Raw genomic sequence first — 22,926 nt, 5'->3', positions numbered from 1 at the left:
TACTAACAAGTTTATTATTCTAGAGTGAAGTTAAAAGAAAAAAAAAACAGAAAAAAAGACTGGAGGCATGTTTCATGTAGTAGAGTACCTGCCTAGCAAGCAGAAGGCATAAGAATTCAAATCCTAGTACCACCAATAAACAAATAAAAAGAATTTGAAGGCTGGGAATGTGGCTGAGTGGCAGAGTACTTGCCTAGCATGCATGAAACCCTGGGTTCGATTCCTCAGTACTACATAAACAGAAAAAGCCAGAAGTGGTGCTGTGGCTCAAGTGGTAGAATGCTAGCCTTGAGGAAAAGAAGTTCAGGGACAGTGCTCAGGCCCTGAGTTCAAGTCCTAGGACTGCCAAAAAAAAAAAGAATTTGAAAAAAGATCAGAATGAGAGAAACTTATACTTTTCAGGAAAAAGAATTCAATTTTCAGAAATGGAAGCTCCCTGGATTATAAAGTGGCTTTTAAGCCTCATCAAGAATTCATGACTTCATTTTATTTTTTATTTATTTATTTTTTGCCATTCCTGGGCTTGAACTCAAGGGCTGGGTACTGTCCCTGAGCTTCTTTTGCTCAAGGCTAGCACTTTACTACTAGAGTCACAGCACCCCTTCCAGCCTTTTCTGTGTATGTGGTACTAAGGAATTAAGCATTCTACCACTAAGCCACATTCCCAGCCCCCTGTGACTTCATTTTAAAAGCAGTAAGAATGGCAGGGCTCATGTCTGTAATCCTAGTATCAGGAGGCTGACATCTGAGGATTTCCGTTCAAAGCCAGCCCAGGAAGTAAAGTCTGTGGACTCTTATTGACAATTAACCACCAAAAAAGCTACAGAAGGAGCTGTGACACAAATGATAGACTGTTAGCCTTGAGCAAAAGAGCTCAAGGACCCAGGCCCTGACGTCAAGCCCCAGGACTGGCACAAAAAATTAGCAGTAAGAAGCCAATGACAAATGTTTACTAATGGAGAAATACAATTAAATGTATAATTTAGAAAAAATTGGGAGATGGGAGAAACCAAGGAGGGTGGGAATGGATGCAAGCAGCATTACTTGGGAAGATGACTTGCAACAATAATCTGGTGAGAGATGATAGCAGCATACAGAGATGTCAATTTGGTGATAAACTGGATGGGGCAACAGCGCAAGACCACTCAGATTCTGCCTCAGTTGACTGCATAGACTGCTATATTCATTCAGACTGAGAATAGAGGAAGAACAGAACAGGGAAAGATACTACATTCAGTATTAGATAAAGTGCTTAGAGCATCTAGAACAGGGCTGAGAACGTGTTTTCTGCCAAAGGCCATTTGGATCCTTATACCATCATTCAAAGGTCATAGAGAACTACCAATACTTGGAAATGAGGAGAAGCAGATGAAAGATATATATCTGTCCTGTCATGTACCAAGTGATTTTGAGGGCCTTACATAGTCCTTGGGCTGGATATTCCCCACCCTTGATTTAGAAGAAATCTAGATGGCATATACCCTGAAGGCAGCTGGACACAGAAATGATAAAGTACTCTCTGGTTTTCAATTTAGGTAACTGATAAACGGTTTTTGCCATCTACTGATGGCAAAACTGTCTGTGCCCCAGTGCTGCTGCTCACCTTTCTTTGGCCATTGCTTACCCTGGAGTCTATGGAAGTAACAGAAGGCCCCTTCAGCTTGGCTCATCAACAGAGCAATGAGCAGACTATTTATTAGATTCAGGGAAATACAAAGAGGCTGTTTTTTCTTTTTTATTGTTATTGTAAAGGTTATATATACACGGGATGCACTTATATAAGTCAGGTAATGAGTACATTTCTTTTTGAACAGTGAAACCTCTTGGCTTTTTTGTCACAAAAAAGTTCACAGAATATCTTAGTGAGGCCACGAAGCTGACCCAGTCTTACCAGTGGAATTGCAAAGGAATAGCCATGTGAAACAGCTCTTCCTTATCCAAGAAATGTGGAAAAGGGCAAAGCAATAGGAATGAATGAAAGCTCAGAACACAAAGACATAACTACTCATCTTTAAACACCTTACAAACACTCTTACAAGGATATGGAAGGCTAGAGCCCCCTTCTTTCTGACAAGTACTACCTTCTTAGGAGAAACATCTCTCTGAAATTCATGGGATCTTTGACAGGATCTAGACACACTAATTTTGCTTCACCAAAATAGTGAACCAACATAGCCGTGTACTTGAAGCAAAGCCCCAAAACACGACAAACCAATTACAGAGGAGCAGGCAACCACAACTACACATCTGAAGAGGCATGTGGAGTTCCTTGTGGCTAATAATGAAAGATTAAGGGAAGAAGATAAACAACTAAAAGCTGAAAAGTCCAGAATTCTAAAAGGTCCAATAGAACAAGAGCTGGATGTAGATGCTGACTTTGTAGAAAAGTCAGTTATGGAGCTTGCTACCACAGGCAGAGACAGTCACAGCCTGGCAGAAGTTGGTAGCAAATACTGGAAAAGCCAAGAACATTCCAATACCTATTCTTCCTCCCTTGGATTTTCCGTCTCCAGAACTTCCACTAATGGAACTCTCTAAAGATATTCTGAAAGGACTTATGAATAATTAAAATGAAAACCACTGGAGAGGTCAGAAGAGGAGTAACACAGTGACTCCAGAAATAAATAAATAAATAAATAAATAAACAAATAAATACCACATCTAAGGGTAATCCTGGAAATGCATCATCATCTGGCACAATGTGGGAGAAGAAGCTTGCCAGGACTTGGAAACAGTCACTGTGAAATGTGCTGCATACCTGATTCACTGACTTGAGCTAATGATTCCTTCCACTGGGCAAACACTAAACTTTTGGAGGTTTTCTCCTTATACAAACCAAAAGGCTATCTGGAATAATTTTTTTCAAGAATTATTTTTCTTATCTTCAGGGTCAAATGTATAAAAATATGCCATACTTAATCTATAAGGCCATAAATGATCATGCAAACCCTAAATAATATGATAGCCTGAAGGTTGCTTTGTATTTGAAACATGATTTCTATCATGCAGTGATTGTATGCATTCTGTTATGTGCATTTTGTTTGTTTAAACTATACATGCCAGGCTGGGAAGGTGGCTCAGTGGTAGAGTGCTTGCCTCACATTCATGAGGCCCTGGGTTTGATTCCTCAGCACCACATAAACAGTAAAAAAAAAGCCAGAAGTGCCACTGTGGCTCAAGTGGGAGAGTGCTAGCCTTGAGCTGAAAAGCTCAGGGATAGCACCCAGGCCCAGAGTTCAAGCCCCCAACCGACAAAAAAAAAAAAAACTATACATGCTACAGTTTGCTCTACTCATTACATGATGATAACCTCAAGACTATCAGGAGAAATATTTAAATTTCCAGTTTATGAAGAAAGGAATCAAATTTTAATTATGGTTTTTAAAGGAAACTACCAGTTTGCATAATTAATCGGGTGCATTTTAAGTTCTAAGTATGTTATGTATCATTTGAAAATACCAGGGAGATATCCTTTGTGTTTAATGATGCATGAATGAAGTAATGCTAGCTAGCCGTATTTGTAAGAAAACAAAGTAATCGTGAGTTGCTGCTACTTTTATTCATGGCTTTTCTTTCACTTCCAGAGAAACTTTCCCTTATTTGAAAAAAGAGGAAAATTTGCTCTATATAATAGTTGCTTTCTAAAATTTTTTAAGTTATAAACTATTAAAGTATCTAAGCCAGACATGATTGCACATCTGCAATCCAGCACTCAGGAAACTGAAACAGGAGCTTTGAGAGTTGCAGGCCAGCATGGGCTATACAGCAAGACCCTGCCTCAAGAAAAACAAAAATTTAAATTAAAAAAAAATATATATATATCCCCTTGGAAAGAGGCATGATTCAAATGTAGAGTGACAGCTATGAGGAGAGAAAGCTGAGCAAGCACATTAGCCCTGAATTAAAACCCCAATACCAGCACAAATTATTTATTTACTTACTTTTTTTTTGGAGGGGGGGTCCGGTTGTGGGGCCTGAACTCTGGGCCTGGGCACTGTCCCTCAGCTCTTCAGCTCAAGGCTAGTGCTCTACAACTTGAGCCATAGCACCACTTCTGGCTTTTTTGTTTTTGTTTATGTGGTGCTGAGGAATCGAACCCAGGGCCTCAGGCATGCAAGGCAAGTGCTCTACCACTGAGCCACCTTCCCAGCCCTACTTACTTACTTATTATAATCCCATTACCTAGAATTAAAACATAAGGAACTGGGGGGAAGCTTGGCTGACTACCGTAACTAACATTTTTATCATTATAGATTATTTCTAACTTTTAAAAATAGGTATTTGTTATTGTGTAGTGTATATAGTTATGTAATAATGCTTTTTTTTGCAGTACAAGGTTTTGGACTCAGAGCTATGTACTTGTAGGCAGATGTTCTACTCTGAACCCTCCAAACCCTTTTTTGTTCAGTTATTTCTGATAGGGTTCTCACTTCTTTTATATTAGAAGGTCTTCATTGGAGAATCTCACTTTTTTCCCAAGCCAGCCTGGATCGCAATACCCCCATTTATGCTTCAAACTGTAGCTAGGATGACAGATGCATGCCACAACACCCAACTTTTTCTGTTAAGATGGGGATCTTGAAATTTTTTTGCCTAGGCTGGCCTCAAATCATGACCCTCCCCATCTTAGTCTCCTAAGTTTACAGTTATCAGCTACAATTATAGGCATGAATTACTGCATTCAATTCCTATTCTATTGCAGGCTGAAGAACCCTCTCAGAGGCAGCCTACTGTTACAGACAGGACATATCCAAAAGATGCACACTAGTCATCTTTTCTTCACTGTAAGGAATTTGAACAATTTGAGGAAAGGTTCATTTAGGATCTTTTTGCAGAAGTTTCAGTCTGCAGGCCCATGGCTACATTGCTTCTTGGCCTGTGGCAGGGCAGATCATGGCAGGGAATGATCACATGGTGGAGCAAAGCTGCTCATCTCACGGGCTGGGAAACAAAGCACACAAGTGGAATGAACTAGAAACCCACTATCCCCTTCAAGAGCACACTTCTAATGATCTAATCCTTTTACTCAGGTTCACTTCCTTCCAACACCTAGCAACAGCATCACAGGCTAAGACCGAGCCTTCAATACTTGAGCTTTTAAGGAGCATACCAAAAGCAAATTATAGAAATGCCTTTGGTTACACACACACACACACACACACACACACACACACACACACACACACACACACACACTAACCAATACCTCCTATACTGGCAATATTCCTCTACTGTAATCACGGCCAGGTAACAAACAACTAGAGATTACCCCTATAGCCCAAAGCCACCCAAAATTGGTCAGACTAGTCAAATATAAACTTCTGACTATTCTTGCCTTTTCTGAGGAAACCCAAATAAGGGTTAAACCTTCTCTCCTTGCTCCCGCCTTCAATTACCTGCTATCTTTTCCACATGACCTGTGAGGTATACCATGCCTCCTATAGCTTGGACCTATGAGTAAAATAGGTATGTCATTGCACTTGAGTTACTATTTCAGAAATGAATACACAGCATTGCACAGGAGCCTTTACAGCTATCTTATTGTAAGGAGGTTTCTCTAGAACTATTTAGGATTAAGAATAAAAAACACCAGCTGATCTGATAAAATTTTCAAAATCAGGCAATGCTTGTTAAGTTGTATGTCTTTAGACCTTTGAAAGATTCCAAATGTAAGCCATATCCCTGTGGTTCATCACTGCAGTTCCAGCTACTCGGGAGGCTAAAACTTGTACAATATCAAGATTCAAAACTAGACTGGGCAGAAAAGTCTTCAAACTCCATCTTAAATTAACCAGCAAAAAGCTCAAATTAGATGTATGGCTCAAGTCATAAAGTGCTAGCCAAACAATCAAGCACAGAGTGAGCATGAGGCCCTGAGTACTAACCTCCCCCAAAAAGATTCAATACATAATCCAAATTGTTGAGCAGGTATCTAAGAACATCTCCAAAGCTCAAGAAATGAGCTAGCTTTCAATATCCATGTTATTATAGTACTGTTAGATCACTGTAAGATTTGGGAGTATTCCATCTTCATGCTAAACAGTACAATTACAGGTACAGTATTCCATCTCTTTTTTGAAAATCCCCCTTTCCCTTGGGGTCTGTCCAATAACCAGTCCCCTTCTATACATGACAGCTAATTGGTAATATTGCTTCGGGGAAAAGTCACGTTTTTCAAAGGGCATTTTCAAAGCTTGGAAGCCTAGGAAACCCAAAGGAATTATTTCTATCCATGATCACTCAATTACTTGCAATCGCTTAATACCTTGCTCTGCTCTTTCCAAGAGTCATCTTGGTTCTAGTTCTAATCCTTGGCTACCTCATGAACCTCAATTAATAAAACCTCTAAGCAAGTGCACAGATCCTAGCCAATGTAAAATTATTCACAGCTGCTTAAAAACCCAAGTGGCCATATGCCAGTGGCTCACACTTACAATCCTAGCTGCAGGAAAGTTTGTGAGACTCTTATCTCTAATCACCAAAGAGCCAAAAGTGGAACTGTGGCACAAGTGTAGAGTGCTCTAGCCTTGAGCACAAAAGTGTAAGGACAGTGCCCAGCCCTGAGTTCAAGCCTCAAGTGGCGCATGTATGTACATGTATACACACACAAACACACACACACACACACACACACACACACACACACACACACATACCCAAACGTCATCATAGTACAAGCAGAATGAGATGGGAAAGTGAGACTATACATTAAGACCATGACTGGCAGATAAAAAGGAAGGAGCAGTTCCAATCCAGAGCTGACAAGTTGGGAATGATCCAAACAAGGCACACAGGTACCATCACAGGGGAGTTTGAAGTTAAGGTTAATGTGGATCAGACAAGAAATCTATTTACTATGTTATTCTTATTCATGATCTTTAGACTATTTTTCCCTAGTAAATCTCCCAGGGTCTGAAATGCAACAGTATTGCTAACCTGGAAGCTTCTGAAACTTTAACAGTCTGCAGTTTCCAATGTGGCTTAGCATGTGAAGAGGAACACCAGCTCCCAGTGTGAGGTGTGGGGAAACAAATCCACAGGTACAGCTTCTCTCAGGACAAAATGCTCGCCTAGAAGCTTCTTAGCAGAGTTTGGAGGACAGCACAACCTGTAGAAAGAAATAAAATTTTAGCTTCCTAGAAAAAAGATGTATAGAACACAACTGTTGAAATGGAAACTATCCATCCCCCTGCACATCAACTTGGGCTTATCATTATATTTAATGGAATGCTTTTCTCCTCCATCTTCCACAATTCAGCACTAGATGCACAACTTAGGATAGGGCTCCATCCTAATAAACTCACACTAGCTGAAAAGAGAAACAAGTAAACAATGTATTTGTGAGCCTGGGGTATAGCTTCATGGTGAAAGCATAAGCCTAGCCTCTAAAGTGTCCAGTTTTTCAACCCCAGGACCACAGGAAGTGTTTAATACATCTAGCTTCCCAAACATCCCAGCTTAGCCACAGGACAATGCATAGTGCTGGCTTTAATTAATTTATTCATTCACTCACTCATGCATTTATGCCAGTTCTGGGGCTTGAACTCAGGACCTAGCCACTGCCCCTTGGCTTTTTTGCTCAAGGCTGGAACTCTACCTCTTGAGCCATAGCTCCACTTCTGGCTTTTGGTAGTTAATTAGAGTAAGAGTCTCATACTTTCTGACCTGGACTTCCTTTGAACTTTGATCCTCAGATCTTAGCAGAGTCACCAGCATCCAGTGGTAACTTTTATTCTTGGCAACTGGTAGCTGACTGGGAGCTCTCTCACTGTTGCTGACTAGCACCTTGCTGTCAGGCTTCCAAAATTCAAAGTGTACTTTCTACTAAATATGGAATGCTTTCCATGGTTGTGAAGTCAAGAACATACCAACTCCATCAGAAATTATGCTCAGAAATATTCATTCAGATTAATTCATTCTGCTGAAACTTTTCAGAATAGATGGCTTTTTTTCTCTCATACCAAAGATTCATTATAGAGAAGTACAGAAAAGTAAAAGGAACAAAATTCACCTATAAAGTCACCTACAATATCACCACTTAAATTTTGTGTGTGTGTGTGTGTGTGTGTGTGTGTGTGTGTGTGTGTGTGTGTGTGCTGCTTGCATTATTTCTTTTTTTTCTTTCCTTTGGTTTATCCCCTGTTGACACTGTTTTTTTTTATTTCTGTACCCATTGCCTTATATATAAGTTTAACTGATTTGGGGAAGGGAAGTGAAATCACAGAAATGGTGGGGCAATGGGTGAACCAATGCAACAATGATACTCACTAGATATTATGCTGGAAATGAAATGTACAACTTGCGGGGAGGGGAAGAGGGTCGGGGGAATGGGAAAGTGGGAGAAAATGAGGGAGACTGTAACACTTCAAAAAGAAACGTACTCATGCACGTACTCTGTACATCACCTCTACAATAAAATGTAAACATTTTAAAATTTTTTTTCAAAAAAGAAAACTAGGTCAAAAAAAAGTAAAAGTCCCATGGCCCTTCCTGTCCTGGCTGGCTTCAAACTGTAATCCTTAGATCTCAGCCTCCTGAATAGCTAGGATTATAGGCATGAGCCACAGGCATCTGGATTAATTTTTTGTTTTTAGGTCTGAGACCAGAACTCAAACTTGGTACCTGACACTTTTGTTCATTGGAGAGCATTCTAATAACTGAACCATGCCTCCAACCCCTTAAATTGTTTGTCTTAAATTTTTATTGTAAAGGTGATTTGCAGAGGGGTTACAGTTACATAAGTCAGATATTGAGTACATTTCTTTTCTTTTCTTTTTTTTTTTGCCAGTCCTAGGGCTTGAACTCGGGGCTTGAGTTTCTTTTGTTCAAGGCTAGCACTCTACCACTTGAGCCACAGCATCACTTCTGGCTTTTTCTGTTTATGTGGTACTGAGGAATTGAACCCAGGGCTTCATGCATGCTAGCAATCTACCACTAAGCCACATTCACAGTCCCAAGAACATTTCTTTTTGAACAGTGTGACCCCTTCCCTCATTCTCTCCCAGTTTTTCCCTCCTGACCCCCACACTCCCCTAAGTTGTATAGTTCATTTCCAGCATAGTGTCACTGTTAAATTAGTTCACCTTTTGTCCCCATTTCTGTCCTTCCCCTTCTCCCCAAATCAGATAAATTTATATACAAGAAAGAGGTACAGAAATAAAAAATAGCAACAAATGGGAAAAAAAACCAGAAAAAAAGAACTACAATTTTTTTTAAAAACCCCTCATTTCATTTCTTTGAATTCATTGTTCATTTCAATAAGCATCATTATTTTTTTTTATTTTTTGTCGGTTGTAGGGCTGGAACTTTGGGCCTGGGCACTGTCCCTCAGCTCTTCAGCTCAAGTTGAACATTCTCCCCCTTGAGCCACAGTGCCCCTCCCGGTTTTCTAGTGGTTAAAGTGGAGATAATAGTCTCACCAACTTTCCTGCCCAGACTGGCTTTGAACCACAATCCTCAGATCTCAGCATCCTGTGTAGCTAGGATTACAGACATGAGCCACTGGCACCTGGCAATAAGCATCTCTTTATATGACCATATGCACAACGCTATTTAGCCCTGTGATCCTCTCCTAAAAATGTTCTCCTTTGGTCTCACTGTGTGAATGTTTAGCGTCCTGTTTAATTTATCATGTCCAAATGTAGTTTGTTGTCTTTTACTATCTTTTGGGTTTACTTGTAGATTTATAGGCACATTCTAATTAGTACAAATGAGGAAAATCATGTAGTCTATGTTACTTTAGGTCTGGCTTACTTTGCTTAATACAAGTCTTTCCATTTCCTTATGAATGGGGCAATGTCATTCTTTCTGATGAAAGCACAGAATTCCATTGTGGTGTTTGTTTTGTTTTGTTTTATTTGTTAGTCGTGGGGCCTGAACTCTAGACCTGGGCACTGTCCCTCGGCTCTTCAGTTCCAGGCTAGCACTCTACCACTTGAGCCACAGCACCACTTCTGGCTTTTTCTGCTTATGTGGTGCTGAGGAACCCAGGGCCTCATGCATGCAAGGTAAACACTCTACCACTGAGCCACCTTCCTACCCCCTCTATTGTGTTTTAAAAGACAAACTCACACTATATGTTTGTACATATGGATTTACAATCAGTTTAAGGCCCAAACCATAAAACTGGAAGAGAATTTGTTTCCCTAGATGACACTCAATAATTTAAATAGCACTGTTCAATTAAAATCAAGTACAAGATAAACATGTTCAGTATCATATCTCCAAAGAATAGTGTTCATTCGATGTAAGAAAAGAAATATTAGAAGCAGACAGACAAGTGTGAATTTTTGTTTTTTGTTGTTTTTTTTTGTGCTGGTACTGGGGCTTGAACTTTTTTTTCCAAGGCCAATGTTCTGTCCTTTGAGCCATAGCTCAAAGGTCCATAGCTCTACTTGGTAGTTAACTGGAAGTAAGAGTCTCATGGATTTTTCTGCCTGGGTTGGCTTTGAACTGAGATCTTCAGATCTCAGCCTCCTGAGTAGCTAAGATCACAGGTGTAAGCAACTAGTGTCTGGCACCAAACACGTTTTTATATAGTGTTCAGATAGACAGCTATAAAGAAAATCAACTGAAAAAGACAAGTAATAAAAGAGTAAGGTAGTTGGGCATAAGAACAGCAATAATTCAAAAATAGCACAAAAATATCTTATTCATAATACAACAAATGCTTTACAAGCCATATCCCTCACCTATAATCCATCTACTTAGGAGGCTGAGACAGGAAGCCAGCCTGGAATGACAGTAAGATCTTGCCACCAAAAAGGCTTCCCAGTATTATGTATTATACAAACATGTCCCTCTAGAGAATCACACAGAAAAAACTAGATAACTGAGCAGATGTGATACATATATGAATGGAAAAAATATTGTAAAATTTGTAATGCCTGGCATGCAGTGTAGCCCACAACTCTAATCCCAGCTACATGGGAGGTAGAGGAAGGAAAAACACAAGTTCAAGGCCATATGACTCTACCTGTATCCTAGGTACTCAGGAGGTGAGATCTAAAGATCATAGTTCAAATCCAGCCCAGACAAGAAAGTCCATTAGACTTTTATCTCCAAGCAGACTTGAACAAAAAAGCCAAACAAGAGAATAAGAGGCCCTGAGAGTTCAAGCCCAAGTACAAGTTCACATTTATACATACATACACACAAACACACACACAAACTAGATTAACATAATCATTATATTTGTGAGTACAGTGTGATATTTCAATGCATATATATTATGTATACTAATCAAATAAGTGTAATTAATGTTTCCGTCCCCAAATCATTAGTTTATGTCTGAAGCATTTGAGTTTCTCTCTTCAAGTCATTCATAAGATATATAATAGGGGATTGTGAACTATACTTCCCCCACTGAGCTGTAAAACACAGGAATATATTACTTCTAAGCAAACTATGTTTGGTACGTGTTATCCATCCTTCCACCACACCCACTCTCCCCAGCCTCCCAGCATGTCTGCACAGCAAAGGAAGAGACAAACTGAAAGAAGAGACCCACCTACTGGATGGGAGAAAATATGCATAAAATACTCATCTGACAAAGAATTTATATATGGAATATATACAAGGAATATGAGAAACAAATACAAAATAATCCAGTTAAATGGACACACACTGATAGCGATACACTTCTCAAAAGAAGAAATTCAAATGGCAAAAAATATGGAAAAAAAAGTCTCAGTATCAAGAAAATGCAAGTCAAAAACACAATGAAAAAAAAATTATTTAAAAGCAACTGAAAAATACAGTAAGTGGCTGGGAATGCGGCTTAGTGGTAGAGTGCTTGCCTAGCATGCATGATTCCTCAGCACCACATAAACCGAAATAGCTAGCCTTGAGCAAAAAAGAGCTCAGAGACAGTGCCCAGGCGCTGAGTTCACTCATCTCAACCAACAGCAACAACAAAAAAGAATGACATTATTTGTAACAAAAAGATGGAACTAGAAGATATTAGGTGAAATAAGGAAGACAGAAATACAAATACAAATACCATATGTTCTCTCACATGTATATCCCACCCCTTTAAAAAAATTAGTATTTGGGGGAATATGCCAGTACTGGGGTTTGAACTCAGGGCCTCAAGCTCTTGCTTAGCTTTTCTATTTAAGGCTGGAGCTCTACCTCTTAGTCACACCTCCACTTCTGGTTTTCTGTGCCAATCCTGAGGTTTGAACTAAGAGCCTGGGAGCAGCCTCTGAGCTCTTTTGCTCAAAGCTAGCTCTCTACCACTTGAGCCACAGCTCCACTTCTGGGAGATTTTGGTGTTTAATTGAAGATCAGAGTCTCACAGACTTTCTCAGCCTCCTGAGTAGCTAAGATTATAGGCATGAGCTACCAGTGGCTGGCCTACTTCTGGTTTTGTCCTGGTTAACTAGAGGTAAGAGTCTCATGGATTTCTCTGCCAGGACTAACTTCAAAACTCAATTCTCAGATCTCACCTGAGTAGCTAGGATCACAGACATAAGCAACCAGCACCCCACTAAAAAATTAATATTTTGTTCATCATTATTTTGGATGTTAATTTTGATATTTTTAAATATTGCACTAAAAATGTATCTTGAGGGCTGAGAATGTGGCTTAATGGTAGAGTGCTTGCCTAGCATGCATGAAGCCCTGGGTTCAATTCCTCAGTACCACATAAACAGAAAAAGCCAAAAGTAGTGCTGTGGCTCAAGTGGTAGAGTGCTAGCCTTGAGCAAAAGAAGCTCAGGCACAGTGCCCAGGCCCTGAGTTCAAGCCCCAGGCAAAAAAAATGTATCTTGAGTACTGGAGAAAGATGACTCAAATGGTAGAATGTTTGCCTAGCAAGCATGAAGCCCTGAGTTCAATCCCATTTCATTTTTTAAAACAAGTATCTTGATTACTGAAAATTCTGGTATCTCCTTAAAATGTTGTAGCTATTAGGTCTCCCCATGAGTACAGCCTTCTTTCTCTCCCTCCTCTTCATGAAGGACAGCACTAGCCTTACCAAAAACTACCTGTCCTAAACCATAATCACCAGTAACTGTTAATCACCTGACCGTGAGTCCATAAAGTACCTCATCCTCTGAGGTCACTTCTGCATTTGCTGCAGCCATACCTCCTCACCTTTCCCTATATAATCTCTTTCCACCATCAGTTGAGCTACACACTGCTCTACACACTCTCCAGTGCCACCCAGCACAACTCTCTGCACATCTACATCTGGTACAGGCCAGAAGCTTGGTCTACCTAATAAACTCTTTTCTAACTGAACTGCATGGTGTTCTCATTTCAGCAACCCTTACAGTAGCCACAGTGAATGCCTGAACTGCCTCACTCTAGATCTGGCCCTGCAATTAACACTTGAAGGGGATAGAATTGTTTTTTTTTCCTTTTTCTTTCTGCTTCTCTATGCTTTCTAAATTGTGCACACTAAACATGGATTACGCCAGGAGCTAGTAACTTATGTCTGTAATCCTAGCTACTCAGGAGGCTAAGATCTGAGGATCACAGTTCAAAGCCAGCCTGGGCAGAAAAGTCCCCATAAGACTCTTATCTCTAGTCAACCACTCAAAAACCAGAAGTGGAGCTCTACTAAAGTGATAGAGCGCTAGTCTTGAGCAAAAAAGAGCTCAGGGATAGCACCCAGTCCCTAAGTTTAAGCCCCACAACCAACAAAAAAACAAACATGGGGTAGGTTAGGAGCCATGGATGACAATGTCAGACACTTTGTACTCATATAGTTTTGTAGAATGGGAACTTCCTTGTACAACCACTTAAAGATAATAAATTGTTTTTAAAAAGCCACACATGGGTTACTTTGAAAACTGGAAATCATAATAACAACAAAAAACTAAAGACTCACTCGATGATATTCCTTGTGGTGTCAGCATAAGGCTTGCAGGAAACAAAAACTAGTGTGTGGATAGCCTGGCAGTTCTGGATGGCTCAAACCACTTTGTAATCTAAAGGAACAAATACTATTATTAATACAGTTAAGCTACCATGGTCCCCATTATAAGATACTCCTAACTGACCCTCACTCAGGACTAGTTAAGAACATAGGAGAAGCTGATTCATAGCTGTAACACTGGGAATGAGGAAGCAAAGTTCACCAGGGAACACTCAATTACTCCTTACACAACCCAGCACAGGTTGAGTTCACCACAGCAATAATTGACTGCCCATCTTCCTTTGACTTTAATAGCCGTGGTAAAATCTTCTCTGCTCTCCTGGTGTGAAATTCACAGTTGGTGATACTGTGGAAGGGAGGCCCACACGACACAGCCCAGTCTAGCAGAGGAATGATTCAGCTACACAGAAATCTACAGACACCAGGGCTCTGCCATCTTCCCTTTGGTTTTAGAAAATCTCTGAATAAGCAGGAAAGAAATGCTTTTAGACCTACTTCACTTATCCCTTGGCATGTCTCAATATGCCTTTCAGCTTGAGAGACATACTGGCATATGAGTTACATACACTAAGACAAGAATCTTGAGTTTTCCTGAAGTGGTCTTACTGCTGCATCAGAAGGTTTCATTCAGTGCCTAAAGAACTGTGCTGAGGTAGGGTAGAGATGACAAGTCATTTTCTATAGTACAATCTAGCATGGTTTTATCTGAAGAAAAGGCTGAAATTATATGTTTGAAACCTATTGTATTAGGCAGTGATACTTCATGAGCCTAATGTCAAGAAGGCTCTTCTGTCAGAAGTTTTACTTTTCCCTCCGTATCAACTAGGCTTGTTCCTTCCCTTGGGCTCTTCTTCTGAATAGAACAACAATAAAAGTTATTGGAAGTGGTACCCAGGAGGTTTGAAGCCAGAAACTCTATAATTAACCAGCAAAAATCCAGAAGTGGAGGTGTGGCTCAAGTAGTAGAGCACAAGCCTAAAGCAAAAAAGCTGAGCCAGAGGAAGAAGCCTTGAGTTAAAGTTCCAATACTCTTCCCTCCCAAAAAGCAGTTACTAGAATTTTTCCAGAAGGTCATCAATTCCAAATTTACCACTTTAGAACCCTACTGGTCATAGATATTATAGTCCCTCCTTCCCACACCATCTTTTTCATGGTGTAAAACCACTGTCATCTTCTTTGTTTGCTTGTTAGTTCATTGGTCATGGTGCTGAAGATGGAACCCAAAGTATTGTACATGGTAGGCAAGAACTCTACGATGAACCACATCTCTAGCCCCTCAACTGAATCTCTTAATTTCTGTCCAGACTGAGCTATGTACCATTGAAGGCTGCTGTCTACCTGGCATCTCAACCAACTCAATCCCAACAACCTGAGAGGCATGCTAAGCCAGAGAAAGGCCCATCACACCTGGAGAAAAGAGAGAGCAGGGTATTTTAGGGCTTTAACTAACATTATACCCATAATAATACCACTATCTCCTCCCTCCTACCCCTGTGAGCATCTTAGGTTCTAGCCAGATGACAGGTGAGAGCTAGGCAGCATGCAGAATCTTCCATAGGCAGCAAATATCAAGGAGGACCATATTAGAATCACTCCACTCAGCTCCCTAACAGTCTGATAAAGCACCTTGGCACCAGCAGTATTAATCTGGAAAAAGGAATCTGGAGAAATGCGGACCTTCAAGCCTAGAAGATCTTCAAAGATGGGGGTTCCCCAAATAAGAGCTGGTAGGGGGACTGCTGATGACTGCAATGGGTCATGGTGCTAGAAAAGAAGAAAGCATCTTGGATTGGCAGACCATTTCATTACTAGTGTTGACTGGAAGGGGAGATCCCAGCATCTCAGTTAGGAGATACAACTTCCTTGCCATGGCTCTCAGAGCTCTGTACAAGTTGCCTTTTCAAGAGATGGAGGTACATGCACACTATTTCTTATACATTCTGGCCTGGCTTCAAAGATACAGCTGGTATAACAAGAGCCATGACTAGTTATCCCAGAGTCTCCATTGTCAGCAACCCTTCACCAGCAACCTACAAACCCAGGCTACAAGCCATAGGATCCTGCTTGCTCTCTGACTGCCTCAGGTTTACCTTTCTTGGAAATAAATGGAAGTTAAGTTGCAAACTGCTCCGGAGCCTTTGATGAAGAATTCCTTATAGTCTCCTCCTGAACAAAGAGCTCCTCCTGTCCAAACCACAAAATCAGGAGTCAAGCAGAGATTCATATCTGACCATTTTTTTCTCCAAGCTGTACATTAACCAGCCCTGAAGTAGCCAGGCAAGAAGACATATTTCTTAAATTCTATTATAAGTAACACTTAACATAAAGTAACATTCTGTATAACAATAAAATAGGCCATTTTTCTCATCTCAGTAGAAGCACAGCTTGGCTTTTCAGCTTTTGACAAATCCTAGACAATAGATTTGGCACTTTTTCTACTTTGAAGCTCTAATAGTTCTCTAAAGAAAGTGTGAGTTTTTCTTGTATACAAGGAGCTAAACTAAGCTCACGCCCCATCATGCTGAGGCAGTAACCTTTCAATTCCCTTCACTACAGAGAGCCCAACCACCTACCCAAATATTACCAAACAAATCGTGATCCTCAAAGAAATCAAACAGGATACACAGGAGAGAATTAGCATGTTAACTTCCTTTTTTCCAGCCAGTCCTAGAGCTTGAGATCAAAGCCTGGGCACTGTCCCTGAGTTTCTTCTGGCTCAAGGTTAGCACTCTACCACTTCAGCCACTGCTCCATCTCCAGCTTTTTTTGGTAGTTTAATGGAGATAAGAGTCTCACAGACTTTCCTTCTCAAGATGGCTGAACTTTAATCCTCAGATCTCAGTCCCCTGAGTAGCTAGGATTAAAGGTGTGAGCTATTGGCACCCAGCTAGTAATTCCCTTTTTTGAATTCAGAACTTTAAAAAAAATCTTTACATCATCACAGAAAGCCTAAGCATTAGCTTGGCACACAAATACAAACAGTAAACCTGAACCTACAGAATTAGGTCCAAGCTTGATTCAAGTTTCAACTTCACTTTTTTGTAGTGATGGAATTTGAACTCAAGGACTTATGCATGCTTGCCAGGAAAGTACTCTACCACTTGAACCATGCCCCTTGTCCCCAGCTTTGCTTTGCTATTAAATGGATTTTTTTGGCCAATACAACTTAAACTCAGGGCCTCATGCTCATTCAGCTTGCTTGATAATGGCTGGAGCATTATGGCTTGAGCCTCATCTCCAGCCAGCTTTTGCTGGTTAAATGGAGATGGAGTCTGCCCACACTGGCTTCAAACCACAGTCCTCCAGGGAGTTATTAGCTTCCTGAGTAGTTAGTATTACATGTGTGAGCCACTGGCACCTAGCTTAAGTGGCTTTTAAATCTTGAATATGCCTATGTCTCCATTTATTTCTGAAAATTTAGAGTGACAGCCAAGTGCCAGTGGCTCACACTTGTAATCCTAGCTATTCAGGAGGCTGAGATCTGAGAATAGGAGTTCAAAGCCAGCTGGTGAACGAAAGTCTATGAGACTCTTATCTCCAACTAACTACCAAAATGGAGCTGTGTCTGAAGTGTTAGAGCACTGGCCTTGAGCACAAAGCTCAGGGACAGCACCCAGGTCCTGAGTTCAAACACCAAGACTGGCACACACACAAAAAAAAAACTGAGAGTGACAATATTGTTTTATCCTGCCTGCTCAAGTTGGTCTGAAATGATCATCTAAGTATAGGGATGTTTTACTATTATAAATATTACAAATGTACAGCATAATTTGAAAACCTACTATGTTCACCACTATACAATCAATCAACACAGTGAAATATCTGGATTACAACATTCCAATATGCTAATCTCTATGGAATTGACATGTGGATTTAGTACCTATTACTATAGGCAAAGTTCTTATGAAAATACTTGGGAGCCAGGCACCAGTGTCTCACACCTGTAAGCCTCGCTATCCATAGGCTGAAATCTGAGTATCACGGTTTGAAGCCACCTCAGGTAGAAAAGCCTGCAAGACTCTAATTAACCAGTGAAATGTAGAACTAGAGGCAAGGGTAAAGGTGGTAGAGTTCCAGCATGCAGCCAGAAAGCTGAGCAGGGATACAAAGTCCTGACTTCAAACCCCAGGACTGGGACAAAAATAAGAATAATTGGGAATCCTTATATGATAATTAGTTTGACAACCTAATCTGATTGTGCCAGAAATATAGCTAAATAGTATTCTTACTATCTTCTCCTTCTCCCACTTAAATGTTCTCCCCAACCTACACAAATATTATGTGGATGTATAGTTCCTGCCTTCCATCTGGAAGCTTCCAAAAACCAACTGCAGCACAGCACCGGTTGCTACAAAAGCTATACCATACTATGAAGCTCACCTGACTTAATTCTTGGGGATGTAAAGTTATGATAGCCATAGTGTATCCCTGGCTATTGGTTCAAACTGTCAGCTCACGTCAGTATCCATCTTCATGAAATACAAGGCACGGATCCATTGGAGACTGTCGAAGGAATATTTCATAGTACTAAGAAGGAAAAAAAACAATATTACACAGCAAAACTAACAAGTTCCCAACTGATTTTTTCATACTAGATATTTGGGCTGTATTGTTATCTTTCAAAATTTATAGACTGAAGCCTTCATCCCCAGTACCTGAGGATGTGACTGTATTTGGAGAAAAGGTCTTTAAAGAGGTGATTACACAGCGAAGCATGGCAGCATATACCTGTAATTCCAGCCCTAAAGAGATGGAGGATCACATGTTCTAGGCCAGTCAGGGCTACATACCAAGACCTTGTCTAATATAACCTAAATAAATATAACCTAAAATAAAGAGGAGATTCAATTAAAATCAGGCCATTAATCAGGCCTTAGTCCAATCTGACTAGTGTCCTTATAAGAAAAGGAAATCTGGGCTGGGAAGGTGGCTCAGTGGTAGAGCGCTTGCCTTGCATGCCTGAGGCCCTGGGTTCGATTCCTCAGCACCACATAAGCAAAAAGAAAAAAGCCAGAAGTGGCGCTGAGTGGTAGAGCGCTAGCCTTGAGCTGAAGAGCTGAGGGACAGCGCCCAGGCCCAGAGTTCAGCCCCACGATTGGACCCCCTCCCAAAAAAAAGAAGAAGAAAAAAAGAAAAGGAAATCTGAAACCCCAGATACTAAGAGGGTAGAGGCAAGAGGATTACCAGTTCAAGGCCACCCTGGGCAAAGATAGCAAGACTCTGTCTTTAAAAAAAAAAAAAAAGGGGGGGCTGGGAAGGTGGCTCAGTGGTAGAGCACTTGCCTTGCATGCTCGAGGCCCTGGGTTCGATTCCTCAGCACCACATAAGAAAAAAGCCGGAAGTGGCGCTGTGGCTCAAGTGGTAGAGCGCTAGCCTTGAGCTGAAGAGCTGAGGGACAGCGCCCAGGCCCAGAGTTCAGGCCCCACGACCAGACCCCCCCCCCCCCCAAAAAAAAAAAAAAGGCTGGAGCATACCTCAAAACTGGACACACAAGAGTTTTTCAGGGATAAATATGCACAAAGAAAAGACCCTGTAGGGAACACAGCAAAAACATGGCCATCTGCCCCAGAAAGCCACGCCAACATTCTGGTCTTTGACATCTAGCCTTTAAACAGTGAGAAAATAAAGTCCTGTTATTCAATGAGCCACCCAGTCTGTAGTATTTGCTATAGCATCCCAGGAAGAATAGACAAAATATGTTTCCCTGCCCTGTGCCCTTACAAAAGATATTATCCACTGTATTCTGACCTAGAAGCTCCATGAAGGCCTAACAGTGTATCTCCAATCTGCAATATAATGATGTTCAGTATTTGTGAAACATGGTATGAACAAATATATGAAAAAGAAGTAGAACCTCAGTTTATTCTATACACAATGAGGAATACAATAAGCTTTCATTTCTGTGAAATCTTCCTGGCAGCAATTCCTGATGTCTTACTAAGCTGCTATGAGTCATTCTTAGTTATAACTTCCTGACATAAGCCTGTCATTTCTCTATCATATAACCAGGTGCCAACCACCCTATACCTTAGTCAGATCCTCCATTTCCTCCAGGGAAATAAACCATCCTGCAAATGCAATCCCAATTTAGTTGTTATGATCTCAACAATCTTTAAACCCAGCAGAATTAGTGTAAGGGAGAGTCATAGAGGGGGTGGAGATTGATTGGAATAAATTACATACATGCAAAGAATGTCAACATGAAATCCCCCCTTGTATAGCTAATGTATGCTAATAAAAAAATCAGTCTGGGAAGGTGGCTCAGTGGTAGAGCGCTTGCCTTGCATGAGGCCCTGGGTTCAATTCCTCAGCACCACATAAGCAGAAAAAGCCAGAAGTGGTACTGTGGCTCAAGTGGTAGAGCGCTAGCCTTGAGTTGAAGAGCTGAGGGACAGTGCCCAGGCCCAGTGTTCAGGCCCCATGACCAACAAAAACTAAAAAATCCCTAAAGCCAAATCTTTCAAACAAAAGCCAGGGCTTAGTATCTGGGGTTTCAGGTATATACTATCATGCCAAGTTCAGATTTCCTTTTCTTTTGTTTTTGCCAGTCCTGGGGCTTGAACTCAGGGCCTGGGCACCGTCCCTGAATTTCTTTTGCTCAAGATTAGCACTTCACCACTTGAGCCACACTGCCATTTCTGGCTTTTTCTGTTATGTGGTACTGAGGAATTGAACCCAGTATTTCATGCATGCTTGGCAAGCACTCTAATACTAAGCCATATTCCCAGCCTCTCTTTTTGTTTTCATAATGTGTATAATTTAAGTATTTAGGTTTTTTATTACTATTTGGGGGGAAAGTAAAGTAAGGGATGACATCATCTAAAAAAAGAAGTGCATTTTTACCTGACTTATGAAATGGTAACCCCTCTGTACAATACCTTAATAGTAACAATAAAATTGTATTAAACAAAAATAATCAGTTAAGGCTGAACATGATCATTTTTGCTATGATTTTATATAAATGCAATCAAACATAGGCTTAAATGTACTGAACATTTTCTTTCAAATTTTGAGGTTAGCAATTTAAAAGAAGCTTGGTTCAACTGTTATTTACTGGCTGGTTTTAGAAAGGAATATTTTTTACAAGCAAAATTCAAATGTCACAGAAGTCCTGAAAGGATGGTAACTGAAAAACTGAGCCTTACTTGGAAGAAAATTTGTAAGTAAACATGAAATACAGCTTCTTGCTGGACATCATTGGTTCACATCTATAATTCTAGCACCTAGGAGGCTGAAACTAGCCTGGGCAGAAATTCTATGAGACTCCAACTCTATTAACCATAAAATGCCAGATTAGAGGCATGGTTCAAATGGTAGAGCACCAGCCATGGGCAAGCAATCCCAGCAAGAACAAAAGGTCCTGAGTTCAAACTCTGGTACTGGCATAAATTTTTTTTTAAAGAAATACACTATCTGCACAATATGACCTTGGTTTCTTCACTGTAAAATGGGAGGCAGACTCCCAACCTTATATGGGAATGCCTAAGGGAGCATTCTGATTCAAATAAGACAGTATTGCAACTAAAAATTCTACAAAAATGAAAGAATAAGAAAAGGCACAATTTAAGCCCACTGTGCCATTAATCTTCCCTTCTCATTCTCCTCTACAATCATTTTCATATATACATGTATATGTATTCACAGGAATACATATACATGCATTAACTCTTTCACTTTAAGACAAAAAGAAGACTTTCTCAAACACAGGGGCCCTTCCTAGTTTTTGCTATTTCTCTATTCCTCTTTGTGGCAAATATCACAAGAAATGTAAATGTTCCCTTTCTGACATTATTTTCCTTTTATACATTTATTTAATCATTTTCCCACTACTCTACCAAAAGAGCTGATATTAAGGTCCCCAAATTACTCCTTGTCATGATCCAATGGCCAATTCTTAGTGTTCACCTTGCTATGCTGGGCACAACTGATGATTCATTCCTCTTCCACTTATATTCCTCACTAGGCTCCCAGAACTCCCCACTCTCCTGTTTCTTGTTGCCTCATGAGCTGTTTCTTCTTGGTAAAAGGGGTCTCTTTTCCCAGACTTCTTAACATTGGCATGTCCAGGAGTTGGTCCCTGTACCTCTTCTTTTGTCTGTCTACTCTCAGCCCCTTGGTGATCTCTTCCCAGTATTTTTTGGGGGGGAGGGGTCATCATGGGGCTTGAGCTTGGGGCCTGGCGCTATCCCTGAGCTCTTCAGCACAAGGTGAGCACTCCACCACAGTGCCACTTCTGGTTTACTGGTGGCTAATTGGAGATAGGAGTCTCACAGACTTTCCTGCCCAGGGCATGGCTTTGAACCATGATTCTCTGATCTCAGCCTCCTGAGTAGCTAGGATTATAGGCATGAGCCACTGGTGCCTGACCTAGTATTTTGATTTTAAATAAATAACATCTACATACTAACAATGCCTACTGTCTGGATTTCTCTCTTGAACATTCCTCTTCCCCGTATTACAACAATCATATACCACATAATGATGTCTGGGCCAACCACTGTGATTGCATAAGTTATGATAAAGCTGAAAAATTCCTATAGTTTAGTGATATCATAGCCATCAACATTATACTATAATACCATAGTATCTTACTCTCATGTTTGTGGTGATGCTGGCATAAACAAATCAATCATGTTGCCAGTCATATAGAAGTACAGCACATATGCTAGGTGCCAATGGCTCATGCCTGTAATCCTAGCTACTCAGGAGGCTGAGGATCAAGTTTTGACACGTCTTAGCAGGAAAGTCCAAGAGACTTGGTCTCCATTTAACCACAAAATGCCAGACTGAAGACATGACTCAAACCAAGCACAAGGCTCTGAGTTCAAACTCCAGTACCAGCAAAGAAAAAAAAAGTACAGCAATACAATTATGAATAATATATCATACTCAATAATGACAATAAACAACCATTACTGACATATATTTACTAGCTATACTTTCTATTTTATTGTGTAGTTCTTTTGTTTATTAAAAAGCAAGTTAGCCTGACCCAGTAGTTCACACCTATAATCCTAGATACTTGGGAGGCAGAGATTGGG

At 40.5% G+C, this 22,926-nt stretch overlaps 1 protein-coding gene and 1 pseudogene across 1 annotated transcript in view; one reads left to right on the top strand and one right to left on the bottom strand.

Moving 5' to 3' along the window:
• The first annotated feature begins 1,634 nt into the window (after positions 1–1,634).
• On the top strand, positions 1,635–2,641 carry LOC122110449 (annotated as a pseudogene).
• Positions 2,642–4,869: 2,228 nt separating this feature from the next.
• The window catches only part of Trmt2b (tRNA methyltransferase 2 homolog B), a 39,036-nt gene continuing 20,979 nt past the window's right edge, over positions 4,870–22,926 (bottom strand). Inside the window, 10 exon segments of the mRNA XM_042683060.1 lie at positions 4,870–4,941; positions 6,937–7,108; positions 13,838–13,937; positions 14,113–14,231; positions 15,430–15,475; positions 15,478–15,591; positions 15,594–15,649; positions 15,976–16,042; positions 16,045–16,069; positions 18,266–18,412. Coding sequence (XP_042538994.1) covers positions 6,982–7,108; positions 13,838–13,937; positions 14,113–14,231; positions 15,430–15,475; positions 15,478–15,591; positions 15,594–15,649; positions 15,976–16,042; positions 16,045–16,069; positions 18,266–18,412 — 801 coding nt within the window. The 3' untranslated portion in view covers positions 4,870–4,941; positions 6,937–6,981.

This window comes from Dipodomys spectabilis, unplaced genomic scaffold (assembly GCF_019054845.1).
Source record: "Dipodomys spectabilis isolate Male_0828 unplaced genomic scaffold, ASM1905484v1 ptg000077l, whole genome shotgun sequence".
Lineage (NCBI taxonomy): Eukaryota > Metazoa > Chordata > Mammalia > Rodentia > Heteromyidae > Dipodomys > Dipodomys spectabilis.
This window is presented reverse-complemented; position numbering and strand designations above follow the sequence as displayed.